The following is a 14,700-nucleotide window of genomic DNA, read 5'->3' as shown; positions in this document are numbered from 1 at the left end:
ACTTTCAGATGTGGAATCAAGCTTCACTAGTCTCTAGCAAAAGAGTCCTTATGTTTTATTCCTCTTGCCTGTTGTAACTTGTATGTAAGCTTTTCAGTGAGGTCTATACATCTTACTCTTCTATACTTAGTTTTTAAAATACCCTTTTTAAGGTCCTGCCAGAAGTTGGTGATGACCATACTGGATCCTAAACCCCTTCAGCGCAATCTCACGATTTAGCAACCAGGCATAGAACACTATTTTAAAGGCTTTCTCCCCATCTGAAAGGCTTAGACAGACCAACAGCCCCCACTGCCTAACAGGGTTTGAATGGGGTGTAACTTTTCAGCAGCTTACAGGAGTGCCAGCTTGGCCTTGGGACCGTGGGTGCCCGGGCCTGTGGGTGCCATGCAGTATGCATGGCCTTGGTACTGAAATTTGTGGGTGCCCAGCTCCTCCATGAGGAATTTTGTGGGTGCTCGGGCATCCAGGGCCCCAGAGAGTTGGCACCTATGGCATCTTAACTTACACTAGCTTGCTTTATGTTCGGTTCTTGTGCATTGTGCATCACTTGCTTAATATATCAAAGTCTGTAGCATTCAAGCCAAGCATTGTTGGACTTGGCTATCCCATCAGCCACCTTAATCTCACTCAACAGTCCTCACAACATGTCAAAGCAGAGTTTTCTCTGTACATCTCCCACAAACTCTTTATTTCAGCCACTGTCCCCTTGCTAGGCCTGTTTCCTCCTCACCTGTCTACTCTTGGAAGGAGCACTGAGGTTACCATCCATCGGTGTGAAGGATGTCAGCTGTTCTAGCCTCATTTTAAGCCCAGGAGACTTTAAGCCCTGTGTGTGGCTGCCTAGCGGAGTCAAAGCATTAGAGGTCAAGTTGGAAGTTACCTTGTCATGACTGCGTGCTTGACAGGCAGTCCGTTGGACCACTTGCATGCATTCCTACTAAAAGCAACACAATCCAGCCACTAGCTAACTTCACGGTTCCAGCATGTGAGAAGGAGAATTTCACATCAGGCATCAGGAGGAGCATATGAGCGCCCCAGGGCTAAAAGCAACACAGGCTGCAGAGTCCATTGGCACATCCACTGTTTCCACTGTTTTTCATAAGCCTTTGAAGCAGAGTAATATTTCAAGCTCCCACTCTCAGTCCAAAGGTGTGCTAGACTAACACCAGTGGACACCCAGCCCAACAACATTGGGGGTGTGGTCTTTCAAAAACGTCAAGAGCTTGCAAAAGGATGAAAACCTCAGTTTAAATCTCTTGCAGTCCAAACTTCCAATAGTGCTGGGCTGTGTGTCTACCATCTCAAGCTTCACTTGCTGGTGCCCTGTTGCTGAAGTAACAGTTCCCTTGCTGCCCTGTACCTTCCCACTCCATTGCTACATAATTCTTCCCCATTCTTGGTTGCTCTCTGCTTTTTCCTGTGCCTGTTTTTGGAGATCTGACTTAAAGCATTAGCCTTTCTGGCTTGAGGCACACACTTCATCCCGTGCCATCTGGGTGCTGTATGTAGTACTACCCCCATACTTTTGCCCAGTGAAAAAAAAGCAAGAGGAGTGGGTCTTAAGTCTACTCTGGTTCAAGCACATATATTGGTGGGATGTGGGTTTAAATCATATTCCCATTGACAGTGTGATGCCATGCAAGCTTCAGCCATCTTACCATTAGCTGGCTTGGAGCCAAGAGCAATAATGGTCAGCTTCGAAATTTATAGCATGGTTTAGAGTAATCATCTGCACTCTGTTAGATGTGGCGGTTTCGAGAGCATAACACAGAGAGGAAATAGCCATTGTTTGTCAGCTCTAATCACTTTGCAATATTTTCTTCTAGCCTCTCTCGCATGGACGGAGAGCCCTATAATTGTCGCAGAACTAATTGAGTAAGGGGTGTAGCAGTCTTCAGCATGTGAGCTACGTGGTCCGTGAGAGTCGATGTAGTATAAATGGTTAGATCGTCGACTTGTGACCAAGGAGACCAGAGTTCAAATCCCCACTCAGCCATGAAGCTCCCCAAGTGACCTAGGACCAGTCAGTCAGTCACAGTCTCTAAGCCTAGGTTGTTGTGGGGATTAAATGAGGAAAGGGGGGGGGACATGTGCGCCATCTTGAGCCCCTTAGAGTAAAAGGTTGGCTATAAACAAACAAACAAACAAACAAACAAACAAACAAATGAGGTAATACTGAGGTAAATGAACTGACTAAATAAATAAATAAGGAGGAAATGCTGAGGTAAATGGACTGACTAAATACACAAATGAGGTAATACTGAGGTAAATGAACTGACGAAAGAAAGAAAGAAAGAAAGAAAGAAAGAAAGAAAGAAAGAAAGGGGTAATACCTGAGGTAAATGGAATGTCTAATGACCTGCATAAGGCCCAAACTGTATTGAATGTTTGTCTCTCTGGTTTTCTCCTCTTCTTTTCAAATAGCAGGGGTGGGGATATAGGAAGCAGAATTGAGATTTCTTTCTTTCTTTTGTTTTTTTAAACTTATATACCACTTTTAGGGGAAGAGCAGGGATGCCTCCCAAAGTGCGTATTTACAAACTGTGTATGTACTAATACGTGTAAAATAGAATGTTAAAAGCCATTGAAAATGAGTAGACATAGTTTTCATTCAAACCAATATTACAATAATATGACAGCAATGATTCATCAAAGCAGTAATGACCATATCAACATCTAAAGCCCAGTTAGTAATTTAGCCCCTAAAGGCTATTGTAAAAAGATGGGTCTGTAAGGACCATTTGAAAATGCTGAGGGATAGTGCTTGCCGGATCTCACTCAGAATAGAATTCCAGAACTTTGGGGCCACTGCTGGGAAGACCCATTTTTTTGCTTCCATCAGCCCATTGCAATAGGGCAGACATGTCCAACACGTTGATTGTGATCGACGGGTAGATCCTGCGATGAATTTTGGTCAATCGCCACCCGCCCTCCGCTGGAGACATTGGGGCTGTTTTGACGCTGCGCGTGCCCACTCCTACCCCGTTGGTGTGTGCCCACCCACCCTGCATCCACCCCTGCCATGTTGGGGGAAGCAGCCAGCGCCCACCCACCCTGCACCCACCCCTGGGTGCCAGTTTTTATATTGCATTGTGGATCATAGTCAACTTCAAGTCGGACATGCCTGCAGTAGGGGAAACTGTGACCACAATACCCCTTGTAAATGGCAGCCTTCTGGAGGGAGATTTTTCAGCAGGAAAGCTGTGCGGGTAGGGGGACGAATGAAACCCCATTTGCCCAGGTCATGGTCCTATTCAGATCACACACCCCTCCACACACACAACTGTTATTTTAAAATGCACACATATGAAAGACACAAGCATGTTTTTAATCTGGTTTAGCTCTCAGCCTCCTATGTCCGTTTGAACTTCAGCTGTAGACATTGCTGTCAACATATATGGAATGCTGATCATGCAATCATTCCTGCCACTATTACACAAAATAATGTCTTTTGTTTCAGCCATTTTATTTGCTGAGAGGTGTTTTTATTTATGCTCCTTTTGGCACGAGAATCCATCAATATATCTGTGCTATGTTTCTCCCCATTGTCCCTTGTGTGGCGCTCCAGTGTATTTACTGTGTTTCATTACCCGAAAGCCTCAGGCTGTGGCTGAGTATGTTGTGACGCTAAGATCAATTAAAGCTTAATGAAAGGAGAAAGAGGCTGTGTGATTGCAGACCGGATGGAGTTGTCAGAAGGTGCAGTTTGGGTAAATAATGTCCTCCTTACTCAGTGTTAATCCTTAGCATTTGTTGACCTAGCAGAACTGCAGGCTCAAGAGTTTTTCTGGCTGGGTATTTCGGCTCTTGACAGTGTTTCAAACTGCGTTCTCTGCAGTAGTGGCTTTCAACATTTCCAGGTAAAGGATCCACCAATTGGTGCAGCCTTTAACCACCTAAGTGGCGCATAGCTCTTTCCTTTTTTTAAAAGCTGCCTGTTTTTGTCCTCTTTAAGGACGTTCTGCATGTGGCAGTAGTGTTTGTTTGTTTGTTTGTTTGTTTGTTTGTTTGTTTGATACCTGCCCTTCGCCCTAAGGTCCCAGGGTGGGTAATAAATATCCCTCCCACCCCAAGAAACCCATACAGAAATTTAATACAGAACCACACTGCGTAATACGACTGTGTGGTACCAGTCTAAATACATTACCAAGCGCGTGCTTGTTGATTTTTTAAAAAGTCAATCGACTTGCAGGATTGGACATTTATTTTAGGATTCAGGCAGGACAGGTGTGTTACAACAAACAGAAAAAAGAGCCTTGTAGCACAGTTAAGACAAACAGATTTATCGTGGCCTAAGCTTACGTTCAATGACCTTTTGGCCCTACTGTTTACCTTCCCCAGTCCCCCCTCCCATTAGGTGTGTGTGTGTGTCTGTGTGTGTGTACACGCGTACACACACACAGACACACACACACACACACACACACACACACACACACTGAGAATAAGACTCATACATCAAATGCAGGAGAGAGCCTTGTGGCACCATAAAGTCTAACAGATTTATCGTGGCATAAGCTTTGTGGACCAGAGACCACTTCATCACATACATGAAGGGTTATTTTTGATTTACCTGCCACCATCAATGTACATGGTGTTTTACAGAGTAAAATAATACTCACTCTCCTTGTACGAACCCTGTCTCCTTTGAATGTGTGTTTTTGTGCCCTGGGGAATGTGTGTGTCCCCTTGTGCCCTGGGGAATGTGGATTGGTTCACTTGCTTGAATTAAATCATTGATTTAATCATCAGTGGGAATTTTACATATGCCTCTTTGGCTGCTAGGGTTTTCTTCACCCTCCTCCTCTTCCTGACCCCCTTCTTCTTTTTAGATATTTCACAGCAGGCAGAAGATCCCAAGGCGCAGTCGCAATTCCCCCCCCCCCCGATGATTTTAAAATTGACTTCCCTCTGGCACCTCAGCAGAGGGGCACATAACCACTGGTACAAGGTTTCAAGATGGGAAAGAATGTTAAAAGTTGAAAAGCATGATGGTTGTACCTTTGAGATACAAGTGGGGCTACAAAACAAATTTTGCTGGTTTCTCTTCCTTGTAAGTGAATTATGCATTATGCTCCATCCCTTGTATTGGCATATGTAATTAACAGCAAGACAAGAAAAAGCAGGAAGTAACTGCAAGGGCGTGCTCTTTCTCTCTATTTTTTTTTATTTGACATATAACTCTCCAACATCTGGTTTTTGTTTTCTAGGACAAAAAGGACCAGCCATTGTTACGAGATCACTTACCGCCACTTGGAAAAGACCTTGACTCAGAAGGAAGTAAGCTGCATCCATAAATCCATAGAGGAATCAGCTGTACAGAAATTAGGAGTAGAGGGAAGATTTTGAGCTTTGAATTCTTCAGTTTTCTTTTATCGCTGCCCTGACCACACCCCCTTCTGTTTGAAAGAAGTTTCTATCATGTGGAAGCTTTTGGCAATGGTGGTATTTTCAGGTAATAAAAGGTGAACAACATAACAGTTCCTGAAAATATCAGTGAATCGCTTGTTGGGTAATTTGTACATTGTTAATCAGTTCTTGTGGTCGTGTGTTATTAAATTCCAGAACGTGTGTGCTATTTCTGCATTGACAAGATGTTCCATGCACTTGCGATAGAACCTCAGGCTATCTACAGACAACTATAGGTCGCTTGTGAACTGTACATTACAAGCTAGACTGCCAACAAAATGAAGGTTCTCCCTCCATTTTTTGCAACGGAGAAAAAGATGCTTAATGGGCATGGTAAAGGGACCCTTGACCATTAGGTCCAGTCACAGACAACTCTGGGGTTTCAGCGCTCATCTCGCTTTATTGGCTGAGGTAGCCGGCATACAGCTTCCGGGTCATGTGGCCAGCATGACTAAGCCACTTCTGGCAAACCAGAGCAGCGCACGGAAACGCCATTTACCTTCCTGCAGGAGGGCTACCTATTTATCTACTTGCACTTTGACGTGCTTTCGAACTGCTAGGTTGGCAGGAGCTGGGACCGAGCAACTGGAGCTCACCCCGTTTCAGGGATTCAAACCACTGACCTTCTGATTGGCAAGCTCTAGGCTCTGTGGTTTAACCCACAGCGCCACCCGCGCCCCTAATGGGCATGGTGCTAAGCCCTTTTTGCAGTTTTAACTCTTAAGGCTGCATTCCTATGCACTCCTTCCGAGAGTAAGCCCTATTGAACCCAGTGGATTTTACTTCATAGTAAACATACATAAGATAAATTGGCGATGGAGGAAATTGCCTGCAAACTAATTAGGTTGCGGCCTGAGCCTTGCACAATATTTTTTTTAAAAAAAGTTGGACTGCTCAGTGGTTTGCTGGGATACAAAACAAGCCCATGGCTTAATTTGGTTTATCTGGCTTTCTTTGTAAAGCTGCTGCGAAGGGAAGCAGTTGTGAATTACCTCAGCCACAAATTGCTTTGCAATTGCACCACTTCAGACTCCAGCGAATTCTACCGTAAACTAACATTCCCAGTACAGTAACATTAATCTGAAAAGAGCCAGGTACGGAGTACCACAATCAAGACTTCTTTTATCTCACTGAGTCATTTAGCGGCCGCTGAAAGACACAGCATTTGTTTTTGTGGGGTTTTTTTTACCTCAGTTCTTTCTTCGCTGTCTGGTGACTCTATCTCTCCTTGGTACTGGCACATTTGTCTGCCTCCTCCACTGTTGTATTGAATATTACCAAATTGATTCTCTTAGCAAGAGAGCCATGGCAGACATTTTGGCCAGCTATGCCTGCAATATGAAGCCAAAGCACGGGTACTTCTCTTCGTTGGTAGATCACAGCAACATTGGGCAGCCTATGCCCCCTAAACTAGAAGGTCAGTGAAGAATACCAACGCCGTTGCCAGTTTTGAAGTAAGATTCCAACTGCTAGCCTAGTCAACTTCTTTAGATTGAAAACGGGGCAGGGGCAGGGGCAGGGGCAGGGGCAGGGGCCGGTCTTGTCCTGGCCTCACACAGCAAAAAAATACTGCGTTGGCCCATAAGGGGGCAAGGAACCTCAGGCCAGAGATCAAATGTGTCTCCCCAGGCCTCTTTATCCAGCTTTCAGTACTCTTCATTATTTCATGCCCCCTTCTTGGGCCACACCTTCTCTCCACAGGCTGCACCCTACTTGGGCCACACCTTCTCTCCACAGGCTGCACCCTACACTGGCCCTGATCCACAAACGCCTCAAATGCTTTCTTGTGGCTGGAATGTGTCATGTAACTGTGATAATGCCTCTTGCTTGCAACAGGTGAAGGCTGGAGAGGTGTGTGAGGATGAAGGGTTGCTGACTTTTGCATGGCTGAAAAGAAGCTTGCTATACAAGGTTAAGGTGCTGCCTTATTATTATTATTATTACTACTATTACTACTACTAGTAGTACTATTATTATTATTATTAGTAGTAGTAGTAGTAGTAGTATTACTACTAGTAGTACTATTACTAGCACTAGTACTATTGTTGTTGTTTTATTACCCTGCCCATCTGACTGGGTTGCCACAGCCACTCTGGGCAGCTTCCAACATACATAAAAACATAATAAGACATTACACATTAAGAAGCTTCGCTATACAGGGCTGCCTTCAGATGTCTTGTTTAATAGTTACTTACCTCCTTGACATCTGATGGGAGGGCGTTCCACAGGGTGGGTGCCACTACCACAAAGGCCCTCTTTCCCCCAATTTTGCCTCTGACCCCCTCACCTATTACTGGTACACGGCCCGCAGAAATCTGTCCTCTAGGGTCTGCAACCATGGACTTGCGAAGGTTCCCAACACCTAACTCTCCATGACGGCCGTAGTCCCTGACCCATATGGTAAATGCTAAGTATTTACCATGTGAATAAATACTGGCAGAGATGGACCACCAACTTGGATGGCTTTAGAAGAGGGTTGGACAGATTCATGGGGGGGGGAGAGGCTCTTGATGGCTACTAGTCATAATGGCTGTGATCAGTAATGCTTCTGAATACCAGTTGTTGGAAGAAGAGTTTGGTTTTGATATCCCACCTTTCACTCCCTTAAAGGACTCTCAAAGCGGCTAACATTCTCCTTTCCCTTCCTCCCCCACAACAAACACTCTGTGAGGTGAGTGGGGCTGAGAGACTTCAGAGAAGTGTGACTGGCCCAAGGTCACCCAGCAGCTGCAGGTGGAGGAGCGGAGACGCGAACCCAGTTCCCCAGATTACGAGACTACCGCTCTTAACCACTACACCACACTGACTCTCACTGGAAGCCACAAAAGGGTAGGGTGCTCTTGTGCTTGGGTCCAGTTTGTGGGTTTCCCACAGGCACCTGGTTAGCCACTGTGAGAACAGGATACTGGACTAGATTGGGCCCCTGGCCTGATCCTGCAGGCTCTTCTTATGTACATTAGAGAGGGGGGCAGCACATTGGTGGAGATGCTTTGAACACAGTCATGCTTCAGCCCTCTCCCCCTTCCCACCACCAGTCATCTCTGTTATGTGGAGGTGCAGTAAATGGACCATTGGCCTGCACTGGTGTTTCTCTCTTAATTTGCTGAAAGGGGGAAAAACGCAGAGAGAACGGGTGGCGAGACGTGTTCCTCGCAGCCCACACTGAAAAAAGTAACCTCTGCCTCCCTCCGTAAGTGTAGCTAGACGTGATTTAAAGCTGCATCATGCGGCTTTGATAAATGATAAATAATTAGCTGGCTCGGCTGGAACATTTCATTCTTAATTATCGTGGTTATATATTATTAATAAAGGTGTTTACTTGTCATCATGCCAAGCCATTTGTCAGGGGACAGCAGAGAAAGGCAGAATAATTCAGAATTACAATTAGCGGCCCGACATCAAGGAACGCTGCTACTCTGAAAACACACGTGCTTATCTAATGAGGCAGGGCCACAAGAGCTCCGGAGACTTGCACGGCGGTGACCACACCAGACAGAGTATGTGCCTTCCTTAGGATGCAGAGAAGCATGAGGAATCAGAAATGTGTGGAATCCTTAAGGGGGGAAATGACTCCTTTCTTTTATATTTGGAACTCTTTCGACTTCCCTCTGACATTTTGTGCTAAGAGATGCATCTGCAGCCCTGGCACTGCTTGCGGATAACAGGACTTACTAACTGCCTCCCCCATAGACTCACCCTTTCTGCAGAAAGAGTTTCTCAGCCTTTCTTCTGTTTGAGACACAGACAGATGGGAGCAAAGCCCTTCCTCGTAATTTATAACCGTCATACGCCTCTAATCCTTTGCTCTCATTCTCCATAAACCTTCCAACAGGAGTTCGAAGGATTCTGGCCTGGCTTCCTTGATAAGAAGCATGGTCTTGCTAAAATCCCCTAGGTAGGCCTTTAAACTTTTTCCCTGAAAAAGTCTCCATTGCCTCACAGGGCACACTAAGCAAAGGTAATGCAGTTTCCGGGAGGGTGTGTGTTAGGGTTTTGATATTGATTCTGGAGAATCTAGTTGTTTGTTTTTTGAAAAATCCCTACATTCTCAGGACTATTGAGATTGGTTTCAAAACCGTCTCTAGAGTTCTGGCACAGATTTGTAGGCCTATTCAATTTTACTCCCCTACCCTGACTTATCACGAGCAGGATATATCATGCTAAGCACCTTATAGCATAAGACTTTTTCCTTCTTATTCTGCCGGTAGATCAGAGTTCTTCATCCTAAACTTCATTATTGTGGCTTATCTTTCTCAAAGAAGGTCCATGTAGGTCCTGATATTACTGTTCCTAATCCGTTCTTTAAGATGAGATGCCCAGGTCTGCAGGGAAGCACAGAGCGGAAATGCACAGAAGGTGAAAATCGCATAATGTCTGTGTGTATCTCAGGCGCAAAGAGACTCATGCACACAAAATCTTGTTGAAGGTGGCCTTCAGTGACCCAAGGTGTCAGACTTGGCAAGATCACAGCTTGTGTGCCTTCAGTGATTCCCACCCCAGTTCCATATATATATATATATATATATATATATATATATATATATATATACACACACATATATATATTATTATTATTCTTTGGCGATCACTTGTGGCCGAGTAAGATTGTCTTCCATAAACACGGTTTTAACAATGAGTCCGTAAGTGACTGTGGAGGCCAATTCTGGATCCACACGTCCTTCCTCAGTGGGGACATTGGTTTCTGGGCAGAAGCTGATCACGGTGTGGATTTGCCAAGCATGCCTTCCTCCTAGCACGTTTCTCCCTTGCGTCCTGAGTTTGAGTGTCTTCAAAGCCCATGACACCTTTGGTAAAGGTTTTACCTTTTTCATATATATGTGAAAGCATTCACAAAGCCATTTCTTCGAGGCGGAAGAGCCACCACCAACAGCATGGAGCAATTCGTATTTGCAAAGTCACATGATAGCATGTTAAAGAGTTGGTGTAGTATAGTGCTGGATGAGAGACTTTGGGAGCCCCCTGTTCAAATACGTAAAAGGTAAGGTAAAGGACCCCTGGACGGTTAAGTCCAGTCAAAGGCGACTATGGGGTTGAGGCTCTAATCTCGTTTTCAGGCCGAGGGAGCCAACGTTTGTCCACAGACAGTTTTCCAGGTCATGTGGCCAGCATGACTAAACCACTTCTGGTGCAACGGAACACCATGACGGAAACCAGAGCACATGGAAACGCCGTTTACCTTCCCGCCGCTGCAGTACCTATTTATCTATTTGCACTGGTGTGCTTTCAAACTGCTAGGTTGGCAGGAGCTGGGACAGAGCAATGGGAGTTCACTCTGTCGCAGGGATTCAAACCGCTGACCTTCTGATCAGCAAGCCCAAGAGGCTCAGTGGTTTGGGTCACAAGCCAACATCTCTCAGGCTGAATTCCACCACCAATACAATATGGGATAAATTATGGTGCAAATAGAGTATGTGCAAAGATGCTTGAATGTAGCTTTCCTGTTGTGTGATAAGACCAAAGGTGAGGATGGTTTTGTAGGACCTCACAGTACATTAACGTTCTCCTACAGAGCCCCTGCCCCGCGCAACATGGCCATGTGAGTCATCATTTAAAAGACTGAGCAGGGGAAAATAACAAGGGAACTAATTCTCCGACATGATCTGGTGAGAAGAACCTCACTTTCTATAAGGTAGGAAATCAGGCTGGTGATTTCTCTGCTTTCTGCTGAGAAATGTGTGGCCTTGCAATGTCGCTTTGATGAAGGGATAATCACCTGCCTTGCCAAAAGAGACTAAATACTTCATGATGTTTCCTACTGTCCGAGGCTCAGGACTCCTGCGAACATTCCCTTTTGAAAAACAGGGCAATTTTGCCTGAAGAACCTCCTTTCTGAGCTCTGGTGCTTTCCCTTCCTAGCTTAAAAGTCTTCGTGACATCTGTTTTTAGAATACTTTGGGACACCCACTGGCAGTGGCAGGAAAGGTGCACACAGACACACACGCATTTCTGGGAACAAAAGAGACAGTTTTATAAAAGAAACCCTTATAGCTAGAAATTCCTGAACACTGTACTTTAAAGTGTTTTCCAAAAGAGTAGGCTTTTTTTATCAACAGGACAAAGGAGCCAGTTATATTTATGTACCCAGTGCGTGCCCTACCCAAGTATCATAAATGTACATAAATGTGTTTTTTGGTACATACGATTATTCCAAAGTTTGCAGCAGGGATTTGGGGGGGTGGCGGCATGCAGACCTATAGATGATGTTGAGCTACACTGGCCAGGCTGGCTGAGGATGATGGGAGTTGAGAGTCCAACAATATCTGGGGGGCTATACGTCCCCTATTCCCAATGTATACACTTTTGGAAACAAACAGAAAGCCTTGTGTACTCCAAATGCAAATTGCATGGTGTCTACTTGTTAGAAGTGCAACAGCAGGGACCATTCAGTTCATAACTTAAGGGTTAATTCTGCTAGTGTTAAAGTCAGTTAGCCAAGGGGGGGTGTGGAGGTGTTGCTTAGCAACCTGGTGGAGTGGCATGATCTACCCTGAGGTAACGTGGGCTCTGATTGGCTGTGTAGTTCTGAGGGAGCTTTCCTCTATATGTTTGGTTGAATGTCTCCATGCTGTGTACACAAGGCCTGAACTAAGAAAGACAAACTATTTCTCCTCAGATGATACACTGCTCTGTTCAGTTTTCTCAATGAAGTGTTATCAGGGCTTTGACCTTCAGCTGTGTTGTTTTTCTTTTAAATATATATATTTTATTAAAGATTTCTTAGTTTGCAAAAATATGTGCGTTGTCTCTTTTTTCAAGCTGCGTTTTCTACAGATCAGTTTCATTTGTTGCGAGACATTAGTGTTACATACAGTGATAGGTTAGGAAGAAAATGGGGAAAGGGGGGGGAATGGTGAGTGGGGTGGGGTCGGGTGGTGTTATTTAAGTGACTTTGCTAACATTGCTGCTTGTTTGGACTGTACAGAGCCAATCCTGACCTGTAAAGTTGTACTGGAGACAATGGACTCTTGTCAATTATGTGTGCACACATAATGCAATCAATGCCTGTGCAGCAAAATTTTCTGAGTCAAGGGAGTGGTTTAGTTGTTAGAATTTCAGATCAGACCAGAACTAGGAAGACACAGGTTCAAAGACAATGGCTTTAAAAGCTGGATGGCTTTAAAAAAAATTCAGATAGGTCTATCAGTGGCTACTTGCCACAGTGGTTATGTTCTACCTCCACCGTTAGAGACAGTATGACTCTGAATGTCAGTAACTGGGAATCACAAGGAAGCGGATGCTAGACTAGATGGGCCTATGACCTGATTGACTGGAAGGCTGATGCTGATGAAGACATCTTTCCGCAGGGCCTGCAAGACAGAGCTGTTCCACCAGGCCTTTGGGCAGGATGCAGTTTGACTTACCTTCCTTTGTACAAAACAAACCCGAAGGAGGCCCCCCAACCAGCTCACAGGTCCTTGTATGCTCAGTGGAAACAGTGGCGGAGCTTCAAGTTCCAGGGGTGTGTGTGTGGAGAGCGGGGGGGGGCGTGGCTGACGCATGTCCTGGGGGCATGGCAGGTGCCCTGGGGGCGTGGCATGCTGTCTGTGGGGGCATGGCGCCTGGGGGGGCAGCCGCAATGGCACCTCATCGTGTTCCTCCGCCAGTGAGTGGAAACAGTTGGTCCTGGCAAGTATTAAGCACTCTCAAATGAAACCTGATAATGGCCACCTGCCCAGATTTTAACTTGTCTGAATTAATTTTAAGATGTATTTTAATTAATTGATGTCTGTTTTTATGCATACTGTATTGTGTTGTTTTTATGATGTTAGCCACTCTGAGCCCAGCCTCGGCCAGGGAGGGTGGGATACAAATGAAATCATCATCATCATCATCATCATCATCATCATCATCATCTTATGAAACATAAAACACCCATCCTGAAATTACTGTGGAAATATGGGGTGGCTTTTGCCAGTAATGGCTATACTTGATATTCTCCAGTGCTTTCCCATGTATGTCTCTGAAAGTACTTTCCAAACAGTGGTTTCAGTAAAATTAACAGGAAGTGCTATGTGTTTCCCGAGGGACCAATTATAGCAGGGGGGAAATTACATAAAGCTGCAATTCTATCTGTGGGATAGCAGCTCTTACACCCGGTCAAGCTTGACTCAGTCAGCGAGGCTCTTGGCCCCTGGGCAATACATTCCCTTTTCTCCAAATAACTTTTTGGGGAGCTTGAAGCCTTGGAAGACAAGACTTTTGGCTGATGGGAGCAGGTTAGTGCAGTCAGCACTTCTGGTCCCCCGGGTCTTACAATTCCTTTTCAAGAGACTACGTACAAGTCATCCAACGACAACACCCGTAGCACAGGGCAGCATTCTCATTATGTGAGAAATTTGATGGTATTTTTGGAACAAAAATAATTTCAAGGCAGAGAGTATTTCTGAGATTATAATATATATATTTTGACTAATCTGTAATTTGCAAACGTTCCAGCTGGACAAAAGCTTTTGACATAACAAGTATTGATAGAAGAAGAAACTAGAGGGAGGGAGGTTTGCTGCCCAAAGTCAAACAAACTGAAATTAAAATATAGCTGTGCCATAATTTGATTTTTAAAACAATTGCTGCCATGCTTACCTTAAGAAGCCTATATTCCCACTAGAATTGCATACTCATGTTTATTTTTAACACTTCCAGCTGAAAGAGATGCCTGGTAATACGTCACTGTGAAGATTGGAACCACAGAAATTTTGGAGTGGGTGGCTTAGGAGACGGCCTTCTCTGTGGTAGCCCCTTAGCTATGGTATTGCCTTTTCCACAGTGTCGTATCTGGCATCCTTGTTGCATAGCTTCTGTTATGTGCTGAAGATATACAGTGGTACCTCGGGTTAAGAACTTAATTCGTTCTGGAGGTCCGTTCTTAACCTGAAACTGTTCTTAACCTGAAGCATCACTTTAGCTAATGGGGCCTCCTGCTGCCACTGCACTGCCACCGCGCGATTTCTGTCCTCATCCTGAAGCAAAGTTCTTAACCTGAGGTACTATTTCTGGGTTAGCGGAGTCTGTAACCTGAAGCGTATGTAACCTGAGGTACCACTGTACCTGTTTTCCCTGCCCCTTGACACCTGACACACATATATTTTAGGACCTGCCCTAGTCACCTGATTGTACATTAAACTCGAATATAGAATTTTTACATTGTTGTAACCCACGCTGGGTTCTTATAATGAAAGGTAAACAGAAACCTAAAGTAGTAGTAGTAATAATGTGTATTGTTATTATCGAAGCAAGTCTGCTTTTCTTTTCCTGCTTTGATTTAAGGCA

At 44.8% G+C, this 14,700-nt stretch overlaps 1 protein-coding gene across 4 annotated transcripts in view; it reads left to right on the top strand.

The window, feature by feature from the left end:
• Positions 1 to 5,504, top strand: part of FARS2 (phenylalanyl-tRNA synthetase 2, mitochondrial) — a 210,955-nt gene extending 205,451 nt beyond the window's left edge. For all 4 annotated transcript variants that reach the window (XM_081873106.1, XM_081873109.1, XM_081873108.1 and 1 more), the window contains one exon: positions 5,214 to 5,504. In XM_081873106.1, the coding sequence (XP_081729232.1) occupies positions 5,214 to 5,352 (139 nt within the window). In that variant the 3' untranslated portion in view covers positions 5,353 to 5,504. The remainder of the gene's footprint in view (positions 1 to 5,213) is intronic.
• Positions 5,505 to 14,700: the final 9,196 nt, after the last annotated feature.

This window comes from Podarcis erhardii (assembly GCF_964252035.2).
Source record: "Podarcis erhardii genome assembly, chromosome: 8".
Classification (NCBI taxonomy): domain Eukaryota; kingdom Metazoa; phylum Chordata; class Lepidosauria; order Squamata; family Lacertidae; genus Podarcis; species Podarcis erhardii.
This window is presented reverse-complemented; position numbering and strand designations above follow the sequence as displayed.